Here is a 14299-nt window from a genome sequence, read left to right as displayed (position 1 = left end):
CTCTCTCTCTCTCTCTCTCTCTCTCTCTCTCTCTCTCTCTCTCTCTCTCCCCCCCCCGCTTATGTGATGAAAATAATTCTTTGAAATACCTTGAGTAATCTCCGGAAATACGGACTGCAGGCTGAGAGTACGACTTTGTGAGCTGTGAAACTACTGCTGTCACACGCCAGTGTAACATCCACAAAATCCTCCTCGTCCCTCAAATGACGAAATGAACTCAGTATACTCGAGTGAAAATCGTTCCATCTTAGTGAGTACTGCTGTTCGCTAGTCGACGAGGACGACGAGGCCGCCATGGCGTCCACCCCCTCGGGACCCACGGCCGAGGGCACCAGTGGTGCTATTGTGCCCGCAATGGCACCTTCACTTGAACTTTAATCTCACTTCTTATTACTTTTTTTTTGCTTTTCAAAATGGTTTTTCGTTCTCCTCTTTTATCTTTTTCCTTCTTTTCTCGTCACTGAAATTGGATTTTTATCTTCTCCTCGGGATATTCGGGATTATTTTATGCCACGAAACGAAAATTTTCATCGGACGTGAAGAGAATTTGGCACTGAAAACAGGGAAATAAAAATTTGTCTCATTATTCTGGAGTATTGCATTGTTATCTGTATAGGGGAAATAATTTTTATCGATTGGAAATTATAAACTTCATGTGAAATGTTGCTCTGTTAGTTTTTGAGATTTTACAACAATTATTTGGGCAAATTTCTCAGTTCCATTAAACTGAAAGATTTTCTTTTATAATTTAAAAACTAGTGAGTTATATTATAAAAGTAAATTAATATGAGTATTTATTTAGTTCTAAAATGAGTTGTTTTCATTCCCTTTAAGCTGATATTTCCTTTCAATATCCAATTTTATCAAATGTTTAATTCCAAAGAAAAATATGTTTCACTAGAGAATACAACAATTTTGAAATTTCGAGGTTTTATCTCTGGAATGCAGTTTTAAACTAAAGGGCAGTTTTCGGCACGAGGTAAACGTAGCAGCAGTGTCAAAAAAGTCTATTTGTTTTTCCGTAATAACTCTGAAACTATTCCAAAAATTGATTTCATCAGATGAAGTTTTCCATCTGTATCTCGAAAACTGCTGATCTTGAATGAGCTGTCTTTCTTTAAATTTTGGATGACATATCCTTTCTCTTCCAATAACATTACTCACAGCCCTCCATCTCGTCAAAGGTTTAACTGAGAGCAAAAAATTGAACCATGTTTCTCATTTAAGAATTTTTCTTTTCCCTGTCGATTTTCTCCTTCGGAAACTTGACAAGATTGAAATTTTCAAGTTTTATCACTGAAAAGACAAGATAATGTTGTCATAAATTTCAGAATAAAACGTCTTGTTTTGCCCCAGTAGTTCTCAAACTATTCCAAAAATTAATTTCGTCTTATAAAGAGTGTTCCATCTGTGTCTCGAAAACCAGTGATGTTGAATGAGTCGTCTCTCTTCACCTTTCGGATGCCATTTCCTTCCTTTTCCGATGACAGCCGAGAGCAAAAAATTGAAAAATTTCTCTGATTTGAGATTTTTTTCTCTGGGGATTTTCTGTTTAAATGCTTGACAAAATTGAAATTTTCAAGTATTATCATTGAATAGACAAGAAAATTATATCCTAAATTTAAGAAAAAAAAACACTTCTTAATCCCCAGTAGTTTTCAAGCTATTCTAAAAATTGATTTAGTCACATAAAGTGTGTTCCATTTGCGTTTGGAAAACTAGTGATGTGAAATAAGCCATCTTTTTTCAAATTTTGGGTGACATTTCCTTCCTTTCCCGATGGCAATGCTCACAGAAATTTCATCAAATGTTCAACCGCAAGCAAAAAAAATAAACTCTATTCTCCATTCGACAAATGTTTTCTTTCCTATAGATTTTCTTCAAAAATTTCAAAAATTTCAAAACTTTATCACTGAAAGACAGAAAAATGTAATTCTAGATTGAGGAACAAACGGCCTGTTTTGTCCCAATAATCTTTTACCCACTGCTCATCTATTTTGCCCTAAAAGAATTCAACTTTCAACTCACTTTCGGACAGGATTCCTCTAACGTCCCGTTTGGATCAACATCTCGAAAAATTGGAGAATATTCTGTTTTTCTCCGAATTTTCGTTCTTACCTGAAAGACGAATCGCTTGAGCCCGAGAAGTACTGTACACTCCATCCGTCATGCCTACCACATGCACTCAAGGACACCTAAGACTCAACTACAATTTTCAGTTATCCCACGTGGTTTCCGTTCCCTCTCTCATCTGTTCTTCCTCAACTCTCCCGTCAGCCGCCGCCAGTTTCTTTCCTCTATAACAATCAAAAACCGAAAAAAAAACCATTGATTAACCGTAAATTACCGACATTCTCCACCTAAATAAATACTCATCCACATGAAGGTAATAAATATAAAGTATCGAATTTTCGAAAATAGAGAAAGTAAATTGTAGACCCATCGGGCGTCGAGTTTCGTCGGGTCCACTCTCGTTCGAGTAGCCCCAGAATCCTCGGAATTTACACCATTACCGTATATAAAACTTCTTTTTTTTTTCTTCTCCCGAGGCAAGAGGACCGATGGTGTGTGGCACATATTGCGTTTTACTCGAGACGAATGGTCCTTCTTACCTCCCCCCCTCTTACTCTCTCACTCCCTCGCATTAACCGAGTAGTTTTACCCAACGTCCCTTATTTCCTGCCTGGCCCCGTCTGCCTCCTCCCTTTGCGAAAGGGAACAACCGCCGACGCCCTGACGCGCACTTTGCTTCTATCCTATCTCCTACATATACCCGAGAAAAATACCACGCCTAGGGCATCATCCAATTCTTCACAATTTCCTCTGTACTCATTCTCACTTCATCTTCATAGAGAAATAAAAAATCAGTTGAAAAATTGTCTGAAAATTGTGAAATTTACGAAACAAAAAAATCGATCACTTTTGCCCCAGTAGTGTTTGAAAAAAATGATTTATTTAATTCAAATAAAATTTATTTGAAGAGTACCAAATGAATGTTTTTTTCAAATTAAATAAAAAAATTTATTCAATGTTTTGTTTATATTAAATAAATGTTTTTTTTACTATTAATAAATCTTCATTTGATTCAAATAAATTTTTTCTTCGAACTAAATAAATATTTATTTGATACTAAAAATGTATTATTGCTTTGAGTTGGTAATAAAATCACAAAAGATGCAATAATGCAAAAACGAAAAACATGCAATAATTATTAGGAGCTATGCACACGTCGCGTAAGACATTTAGGGCAGGGGGGAAGAAATTTCTGTTCCATGGTTTCACTATCAGGGAGACGATGGTGAAAGAAGGTCGTATATACTGGAGGAAAAGTGTAATGAAAAATTGGATCAGAATGATTCTAGAGAGCTCAAATTGTCCAGATTTCACGTTTCCTGGATTAGAATCATACGATCTTTTTCCACATAGCCCACGAATATTGTTGAAACACACTCGAAATTCTTCCACAAAATGCATGAAAATGTGATTTTTTTTAAATAAGAAAACTGTTCATTTCAACTAATTAATTTATTTATTTGATTAAAAAAAGTCATTTATTTGAAGTAAATAAATTGTTTTTTAAAATTTAATAAAAATTTTATTTGGAATAAATCAAATATTTGTTTAATATAAGTACATCCTTTTTCTTGAAACAAGTAAACTAGTTTATTCATTTGTAATAAAAATATTCTTGAAATAGGTAAAAAATTTCAAATAAAGAGTTTTATTTGATTTTTTTAAAAACATTATTCTGAGTATAGTGAGGCATTCGTTATTATTTCGCATTATTCGTACTTTTTTTCTTGTGGTACCAAAGGGATTTTGTACGAGAATTTTTTTCTTTTCAAATAAGGAAGGAGAAGAAAAATCATCGTTTGATAAAGAATTAAATAATAATATCTTGTCGTCAACGGCATCAAATGGGATTTTTAATGCATTAATGGTATTCTTAACCGAAATAAACAGAAAAATTTGTTATTGAATGAAGAGGAATGTTGTTCCGCGAAATATAGACTTGTGATTTTCTTCGGAATATTTTAGACCTAAAACATGAATTAAACGATTGAAGAAAAAATGTTATAAGTTCTCACGAAATTCAGAGTTATTGACATGCAAAGCCTGAAGTGTCATTTCGCCCCCATTCTGTTAGAAAATTGGAATTTTATTGACAATCTAACAGTAATTTTGTAGAACAGACATTGAATTTGATTTAGGGAGAGGATGGATTTAAAAAGTTTCCCGTTCCAGTTGAAAATTAAAGTGAATTCGTAAATTTAAAATATAAATAAGATGGAACATTTTCTCATTTTCACTGAATAATTGAATTATAAATTATTTTTTCTATTCTGTTGTGTATCTGATCGAATTATAATTTTCTAATTACACGGTTGAAAAGTTTTGTTTGAATTTTCCGAGGCAGGTAACGGAAATTTTAAACAAACTACGCTGTCATCGGACTTCTAGAGAATTTCATCATTGACAAATCACACATTCCCTTCATTTTCTCCTAAAATAATGAAAACTAGAAATTTCAGGTGAAGTTTTAAGCGAAAATCAGGTAAAATTGGGAAAATTCAGATGAATATATCCATAAATTTTGAATGAATTAATAGTTCAGTACACTTTGCTACTAAACATTCATGTTTACCTGGAAATTCCAGCAAGTTCGGAAATTTCTGTTTTATCTCTAGTTGAAACTGTTGATTCACTTGGAATGTACCTGAAACTTGAAATGTTATAATCCTTTCTCCGCGAAATTAAATTCAATGTCACACTTTTGCAAATTACTATTCATCAAATTTCAATTTTGTTCTCAAAAGTGTACGAGTTTACCCAACACTCGTGAAAATGTCACTTATCCAAAATTATCCACCAGAAATTTTCCACAGAATACAAATGGGATCCCAATGGACGTTCTCTATCACTGCACCCCACATTTCCTCGATAAAATGACCTATGGAGTCCCTTCATTCTTTACATTTTTTATATTTGGCGTTAAACTGTGTGTAGAAATTGGAATCTTCACATTGTAATTACACGAATTACGTTGAATTCTATTGAATTCTACAAAATTGAAACGTACCCACCCAATTACATATTTTGCAATCTGAATTCCACATTGTATAATTCAAACTAGTAAATGTTCAATTTATTGTCTGCAATTGCACAGGCATAATTTGAGCATGTACATTTCAAGAAGAACGAAATCCATGAATCATGGCTTGAGTTTCATGGATTTCGTATTTTAACATTTGGAAGTTTGAATTGTACAAGGTGGAATTGAAATTGCAAGAGGCATTATGGTGACGGTGCATTAAATTTCAGTAGAATGCGATGTTCAGTAGAATGGGGATTACAATTTATGTAGACAAAAACTTGAGGTATTTTCTTTGAAAGCGGCAAATGAGGACATTAATCTGCAATTCACATAAAATATTTGTAGTAACAGATGGATTAGGTATGAATTTTCCTACAATTTTTGCAGATTTTATTACCAAGTTATTAACAATTGAAGTCGCTTCTTCTGCATGGGCTCTTGTCGAGATTTTTATGTTTAGCACGAAACTACGGTATCATCTCAGATGATAATATAGTTTCATGATAATTTGAAAAATCACTATGCTGAGAAAAAAAAGTTTTTTGAGAAGTACGACTTTACTTGTATCAAGAGACTCATGGTTCGAAAATTGACAAGAATAAAATATCTTACACTGATAAAAAAATCGTCAAGAGATTTTGTACTTTTTCCAAAGATGAGCAATTGATTCACAACAACACTATTAAAAATATTCGTCTGAATGTCAAATTCCAGAAATTTTTATCGTGTTTAAGGTCCACAGAAATTTCAGGAAATCTTGTCATTGAAAAATCAAATATTTCATTGATTTTCTGTTTAAATGATCTGGAAATCAATAAAATACTTGATTTTTGAGTTCAATTATTCTGTGAAAATTCAGAAAAATGAGAAAAATCCAGGAAAAATTGAAAATTCGTGTCATTTTGTTTTTGAATATTCATGTTCTATGGAAAATTCAATCAAATTGTGAAATTTCCACTCACATCCACTGAAAACTCATGAATTTCCGTGAATTTCCAAAATCGATTCAATGTCACTCTCATGAGATTTACTATAATATCTTCCATGAAATTTCAAAAAATTTCTAACACTAAAGAGAAAAGCGACTTCTGGAACCAAGTCAAGTGATTTTTGCATTACAATATTCTGGATTTGAGCCTAAAAACCTATTGAATAAATTGTTTCAATTAGACTTGGTTTCAGAAATCACTTTCTTGTCGTAAACAAATTATCCGCGTCTTTGGGACCCATAAAATCTCTTCACGAAAGTATTTTTTTCAGTGCAATACATTCTTTTCTTGTCAATATTCAAGCCATGAGTTTCTTCATACAAGTGAACACATAGAAAAACCTAAACGTAAATTACTTTTACGAAGTCGTTTTTTACGCTTTCTGAAGGTTATTTTACGCTTGAAGTTTAAGCGTAAATTATGTTAAAAATTGCCATTAATTATGATTACATAAACGTAATTTACGATTTCGTATTCGCAAATGACGGTTTCATAAACGTAATTTAGGGTTTCGTATTCGCAAATTAGTTGATTCTTGGAGTATTTTACGTTTACTTATCCGCAATTAACGACGAAGAAAAAAAAATTATTTTACGCGTAAAATACGATGTTTTTTTTTCATAAATTACGCATAAGTAAATCGTAAAATACGTTTCTTTTAAATTCGTAATTTACGATTCCTTAAGCGTGAAATACGCGTAGTGAAACGTAAGACGCTTTGTTTGAGCGCAATTTACGTTTTTATTTTGACCATAGGTACGCCTTTTTGAATCCTAAATTCCAATTTTCATGATGGAAAAAATCTACCAGACATCATAGTAGCGTGAAGCGTAAATTACGTTTAGCAAACCACAATTTACGATAGGTTTCTCTGCGAAGACCTACTTCTCAAAAAACTTTGCTTTTCTCAGCGTGAGAATCCACGTCTAAGAAATTAACCAGGTTCTTCCTAACTTGTAAACGAAACGTCGAAAAATTCGAAAACATTCATATATTACTTGACAACTACGATGAACGTCCTACATGAAATCCCTTAATGCAAAACACCATAAGTGTAGTAAAATAAAGAAACTCTTTTTATATTATATAATAAGTTGGTTTGTCACAAAAATGTTCTGTCAGTGTTAGCCTATGTCTCCAATGTTCCAATCCCCCAGTCATAAAAAAATCATAAGGAAACCCAACAAATCACCATTATCGATCAGCACTCTTCCACAATTCACCGGTTTGCTCACTGATAAGAGGATTATCCTCGACTCGTTGCGCTCAAAGGTACTTTCTCCTATCGTGAACAAATTTCATCGATAATAATCATTAATTATTTTTGGAACCAACAGTACCACGCAGTTGATGCGTAACCCAGACAGTGACATCCATGTTGTTTTTGTTATCATTGTTTACGGATATGTCGAGATCGCGTTATCCCCCCCTTACCCCTCCCCATGAATATTCCGAAGCAATAACCGAGTACGCAATTATCCATAGATTCCTCACGTTCGAACCTCAATTCAAATAATGTTTACCATTTCTCTATCTTCGTTATTTAGAATGATTTTCGTTAGTTGCACGCGCACGTTGGTTGCTCGCCAGCGGTTTAATGCCTCGTTTTATATACGAGGTAAATTGAGGGCTCCCCCGAGGCCTTTTTATCGATCAAATAACGAGGCTCACGACGTTCTGGTAAGACGCACATGCTATGCGTCATTTCCGTACACCACACTCCTACAATGTACCTCGATTAGGTGTGCGCCCGAAAAATATCGCACGGTCACACACAAAAAATGTCCTAAATTAATAAATTCCTCTGTTTAAGATCATATTAAGGAAAAATTCTACTACAAGTTGAAAACAAGACATCCGTTTTGCCCCAATATTTTTCAAGGTATTGCAATAATTACTTGTACCAAATAAAATATTTTTCATTTGTATTTCTGAAGCTATTGCAGCGAAAGAGGACATTTTCTTTAATTTGCATTCCCAGCGGAATTATTAGTTTATTGGAATTAAATAATTCCAAATGGCTTGTAATGAAGAATTTATTGAAACTTCCAATTCATTTTGATCTAAGCTTATGTGCACTCAAAGAAAGTTTTGGAATTGATCAAATGATTTCCGAATCCAAATACAGAAATAATATAAACGTTTAGAAAATGAAGATACGGAATTTACTAACATGTAATAATCCTTGATCTGAACAAATAAATCGTTAATTTGATTCTAATGGAGAATTCATTTGAAATTAATGAGAATCAGTAATTTCATATCATCAGAGCATTTTCATCGAAATGACTAAAAAAACAATCAGGTGAGAGCGAGCATATGATAGTGACCATTTGACTTCCGATTTTCTACTTAGGAGTGTGTTTATTCTTTTCTGTCATCAATAAACTGGTGGCAGACTTTTAAATGATTCCACATTGGTTGTTTAAGGAATTCTTATGAGTTAAATAAAATCGGTTGAGCGGTTGTCAAGATATTCAATGAGATAGATTTACATATAAAGTTGAATATCTCCGGGACTAACCATCCAATTCAGAGTATTTACGATACGAACCGTTGCAAGGATAGGAAGAAACTTCATGCCACATTTCAAATTCATATCTCGACAAAATAGAAAAATAGAAATATCTCGAAGACTTTGTCCAAACGGGTATATATTTTTTTTATTGATTGAGATAAAAAAAATTGAAATCGGTTGAGTGGTTTTTAACACAGCAAAAACGAATATCGGAATTTCAGCCGAACATGTGCCCAAACATTTTAATTCAAACACATCGTCATTTTATTCAGACATTTTTTAGTGTCTAAAAAATGTCTACAAAAGATGTGTGAAATTCAGACATTCGTTTTTGTTGTGAAGATGTTCAAGGAAATAGATTTAGGTATAAAGTTGAATATCTCGTAAAGTAATCCGATTCAGCCCATCTTCAATACAAAGTATTGTAGTGCTAAGTAGAAACTGAATGTTAAAATTGTTTCAAAAGTTGTGTGACTGTACGAACGGGAGCGCGTATTTTCATTGATTGAGATTGAAGACATCAACATGAATATTTCGAAAAGAAATTGATGAAACCGATTGAATAGTTTTTGAGATATTTGTGAAAACCGATTTAGAAACAAATGGCGATTTCTCCAAAACGGCTGGGTCGATTGGGCTGGAATTGAGCACCGAGTTAGTCCTCATTAATACCTAGAACCTGACAAAATTAGAGATTTTTTGAAATTATTTTGGTCCTTCAATTCTTGGATTTTTCAGAAATCGACCACCAGGTGGACACCCACATATGCATATACGAATTTCGATTCGACTGTCATTTGATTATTATTATTTTGAGCCACGTTCGGGCATTGGTGGTTTATGTGTCAGACCATTCTGCACACTGATAAAAAAGGTGTAACGATTTCGTTGCTATGAACGAGGCTTAACTATTACCACGATTCGTTAATAGTTAAGAAGTCTAGTTAATAGCGATTAACTCCGTCTGTCAGTGCATCATCTCCAAGCAAAATTAGAAAATCTAGAAATAGAACGATTTCAATGCCTCCATTCTAAAGCAAAAATTAAGATAAAAAGTTTGATTTTATTCAAAAGCATAATTTCTCTGGGTAAAATTCCCTAAATCTCGAAATTTTTTTCATCGCCGTAAATTAAAAGAATCCGATTGAACGACCATTCAATAACAGTAATATACTACATGCAGGTCATGACGAATTATTGCTTTCATAGTGAAAAAATTCTACACCACCACATGCCTCCCCCCCCCAGGAAGCCGATATCGAATTTATCAAAATACAGACGGGAAGCCTAGAATTTTATATCTCAGATATAACAAAACGGCTAGTACATCCGAGTTGAATTGACTGAACTGAAAATAAAACACTTCCACTTTATTCTGAGGAGTGATTAGCCCATGAGTAACTAAGGGCGATGGAGAGGGGACGAGTGGGCGATATTAACTGGTTTTTATCCTTATCAACGAGTCGATCGATCCGAGTATCGAACGATTAAATTCAAGTTCTTTTCAAATGTATCGAATCTAAAAATTTAATTGAATTCCTCATTATCAGTGACTGAATTTATTTTCATATTTGTTGTTGCCGTTGAGATGAGGAGTTTCTCACGAGTGCAACGATCCTCATGACTCGAGTTATCCTCACGAGTGCTAGATAAAGATAGAACCGAATGAAAAACATTGAAGCATCGGTGAGAGTGCGTCTAGCACGTGCGCACGTGAGTCGGTAGGAGCATCAGCGCCGTTGTTTGCCTTCCTCGCGCCGGATTTATTGATCACACACGTCGCACACGCGATATGACGAATAGGCGTAGTAAGCCACTATGGACTAAATCTAATCATCATTTCTATTTTCATTGCTCGACGAATTGTCTTCATGTACGAATAAAGTGTAGTTATCATTCCATTATACTTTTGGATAATGGAGTAATCAATGTTTTTGTATTCCACGTGATCGAGGCACATATGTAGAGTGTGTGTGTGTGTGTGTGTGTGTGTGTGTGTGGATGAAATTATTACGACTAAAATCACGTCATTTATACTGAATGAAAAAACACCAAGACTGGCAATGAGCAGCTGAAATATGACTAGACGATTAATTTAGCTTCTCGCGGGATATAACACCGGAATAATAGAGATGTGCCGCGTAAATAAATAAATACAATGTATCCCGACGCCGGCGAATTACGAGGCGAGTAGGTCGAATCTTGAATGAACAAGTTCGTGTTCAAGGCCGAGAGTCCACAAAAAAAAACGAGAGAAGAGGGAAAAAAGAATGCGGAGAGGAGCAACGAGAAAAAAAAACGCGAAGAGGAATGAGAAAATATAAAGAAGCGCGTGAATTCTCCCCGACACACGCGTCACTGTCTGTGCAGCTGTATCGAGTTTGTAATTGCGTTGGCTCCGATACATTTCTCCTTTTGCTCGCTGTCTCCATAAAAAAAAATTCCTCGGATTGATGACAAATTTTTCGGCTGATGAATAAACGGCTGGACATTATCTTCCATTTATTTTATGGATTTCGAGAATTATTACTCCACTGAGTTTAGAATTTACTATTGAGGCGAGCAGAAGAGAGAATTCTATTAGACGAAATCAGTCAAATAATTTGTGCTATCGACCGCACAGATTTCAATGAATCAAGCGTTGAGTGAATAAAAAAAAAACTACAATGAGCTGATAGTCGATGGTTCCTTTTTCTACTGGTGAGCAAGGACGTCGCAATTAACGTACCCGTTGCTCCCTCCGGTCGATGGTGCAATTAACTTTAACGAACGGGCGGCCTTGCGATTAAACTTAATTAGCATCGCCGTAATAACTCGTTAATATCCAAGTGATAGACACACTGCACGATTTTAAATTAAAAATAAATAAATTGAAAAGTAATGTTGAATGAGTAAATGAGAGAGCGGAATAAAACGAGACACGCGATTTTTGTTGATTACTCTCTACCCTGAAGTAGAATTTTTAATAACAATTGAACCGATGAAACTGCACTTTGCTCATATTCTTCTCATTACTCTGTCTCGCTTTCTTCGGGTTTCAGACACACACACACACACACACAAGAGGACACATGCACGGAGACGCACTCGTTCTATTCCATGGCTTCGAGCATCTTCCCCCCGGTCGAAAAATTTTCGCTTTACCAATATAATAATACCCCGCTTGCGCCGAATAAAGTGGCCCAGCAACACTCGCACACACACATAAACTCGAGGCACTTGAATTCTAAGGCGGAGGAAATAAATGAATGCACTTGGAGAATCGTGAGAGCGATTCTCTCACCGAAGGACTACGTAGAGAATCCTTGAACAATTGCAACTCGATTACGCCAACATCGCGAATTGAATCAATCATAAACCAATAATCAACAAACATTGACAATAAACTCCCCTGTCACTCCCCCCCTCCCCTTGATTCATAAATAAAACCAATAATTCACCAAAATAAAAAAAAACACAAGCATAAATCACTGTTCAGTCCATGAATGTCGTTGAATCACAATTATTTAATGGCAACAAAAAGTACAGAAAAAACCAAAACATGAAAACCGTAATGAATAAATTCCTTACATCAGCATCACCGTATTAATTTTCACTGTTCTACGCTCTCTTGTTCTCTCATAACTCCATTCTACTATCTTTCATTCTATTCAAAACCTCTCGAGTTGTGAAAGAATAAAGTGAGAGATCCTGTAACGAGGCGAAGAGACAAGAGTAATGGAAACACGAACCTGATTGCGGGGCGGCGCACCGAATTATGGGATGGTATGCGCTTTCGGGCGTTCAGCAGCTCCGGTTCCCCGCTCAGTTACCCCCACTCACTCGTCGTCTCTCCTTGCTTTACCGTCAAAATCCCTCTCCTCATTCCCCACTACAATGATTTTTAACCACTACGTGTATATTTTCCCCTCTTTTTACGTTTGCGCGCCTCTCTCTCCTCTATGCTTCTACTACTCCTCTATACTCCCGCGGCCAACTACTTCACGCTTAATGCTCCCCCCCTCCCCGTCGACCTCTGTAACACGGTTGCTCTAACACTGGTGTTATGTGTGTGTATGTGCGCCTCTGTCGATCTCTTTTTACCAATTTTTTTGCTCCTTTTCACTCTTGCAACGCCAGAGACACGAATAATGCGCAAGTTTCGATGCTTTTTTTTCGTGGATCCTTCCGATGAAGATACTTGTTTGCCACCATTTTTATTTAGATCAATTTTTATTCCGGCATTTATTCGCCCCCGATTGTTTTGCAGGGGTTGTACTTACGAGCTGTTTAATCGGTCATCTTTGACTTTTAATCCAATTTGCCCTGCCACCCTCACCCATTTCCCGCGTCTTCCTCACTGAACGGAGTTATCGCTCCTCGAGTTGTTGGGAGTGAGTGATGAGGATATCCTACTAGTGTTTCGGCGCGCGCATCATCAGCAACTGCGTCAGGATGTAGGAGCAGGGGCATGCAACCGAGCTACAGTACCCCCGGAGAAATATCCAACCTTTTCGCTGCTTACTTCTTCTTGCTTCTTCTTACCTACGAGGGAGCCTTTTATCCTGCCAGCACGCTTGTCATATTTTCTCCCCCTTGTACCTTCCACACTCTTTACACTGGGCTCCTTCACATGCTACTGTACCGTGACTACGCATCTTCGGGGTGCTTAGTGGTTTCGTGCATTCACGGTTGAACATTTTTGAGATACGTACTGGAAATTTTTAAGAGTGACATTTTCAGCGGTAGTACCCCGGTACTCCAAAATTGTTGAAAAGTTTTCCATTTCAGAGTGCGAAAAAATGACATGATATGTCACTGATGCGTCAAGAAACGTCATGAGACATATGACAAAATATTTATGTTATTGTTCATTTCCATGTTATAAAACTAATTCAGGATAGGGATCATGGGGTATACTGTTAGAAAAAAATGAAATTTCAGGGACAGTTGACTACTAATTTTCAGGACAGTGACACTGAATGCAATTTAGGGAAAAAAAAATCATGAAATTTTAGGTTTCACTGAAAATTCAATAAAATAGCAGAATTTTAAGGAGCATAAAGACGAGAATTCCTTAATTTATTTGAATTTCCTATCTAATATAAATATTCAGTACCAAATTATACACTGAATGTGCAGTAAAATCTGAAATTTCATGATTTTTTTCACCCTAAATCGCTTTGAGTGGAACTGTCCTGAAAATTCGAGAATATATATACCGGAAATGAATAGAAAACCATTTTCTGGTTTTCTATTCATTTTCAGGGAAACATGGAACTGAAATTTACAGTTCTCTTTGATTTTTCCACGAAATCCTAAATTTTCAATGACGAAATTCCCTGAAATTTCAGTGGTAATTAACTTCAACAAAAATTTCCAAAAACTCTACCGGAAACTTCAGACAAAAATTTTTAATAGCGTAGTTGAAAAATCAGTAAACCATACGAAATCATTGTCGGATCGCGACATTTCGCTCATAATTCAAATGCCTCCGGTTCAAGAAACCAATCAAATACAATCAATAAGTAAAATAATAATACTAATTCCAGAAATTCACACGAGCGAAACAAATAAATTCAGTAGCGAAGTGGTAAAACGGTACCAGTTTATTTTGACTACTGACCAGTTTTCAATGAATATCTCGGAATCTAAGGGAGATAGCAAAATTATTGTTATAACCTTTTTTGTAGAGCTGATTGAGTGCTACAATAAATG

General features: G+C 35.4%; 1 protein-coding gene across 4 annotated transcripts in view; it reads right to left on the bottom strand.

Moving 5' to 3' along the window:
- LOC107041729 (protein abrupt) overlaps window positions 1-12952 on the bottom strand; it is a 42249-nt gene extending 29297 nt beyond the window's left edge. For 2 of the 4 annotated variants that reach the window (XM_015262429.1, XM_015262432.1), the window contains exons 1-3: window positions 12173-12342; window positions 2119-2297; window positions 90-553 (exon numbers count right to left, since the gene is read on the bottom strand). In XM_015262429.1, coding sequence (XP_015117915.1) covers window positions 90-296 — 207 coding nt within the window. In that variant the 5' untranslated portion in view covers window positions 297-553; window positions 2119-2297; window positions 12173-12342. Of the gene's footprint in view, window positions 1-89; window positions 554-2118; window positions 2298-12172; window positions 12422-12864 lie in introns of those variants that run through there. The other 2 variants (XM_015262431.1, XM_015262430.1) reach the window with 2 other exon arrangements.
- Window positions 12953-14299: the final 1347 nt, after the last annotated feature.

This window comes from Diachasma alloeum, unplaced genomic scaffold, assembly GCF_001412515.2.
Source record: "Diachasma alloeum isolate Michigan unplaced genomic scaffold, Dall2.0 Dall_scaffold_00374, whole genome shotgun sequence".
NCBI classification, from domain to species: Eukaryota; Metazoa; Arthropoda; class Insecta; order Hymenoptera; family Braconidae; genus Diachasma; species Diachasma alloeum.
This window is presented reverse-complemented; position numbering and strand designations above follow the sequence as displayed.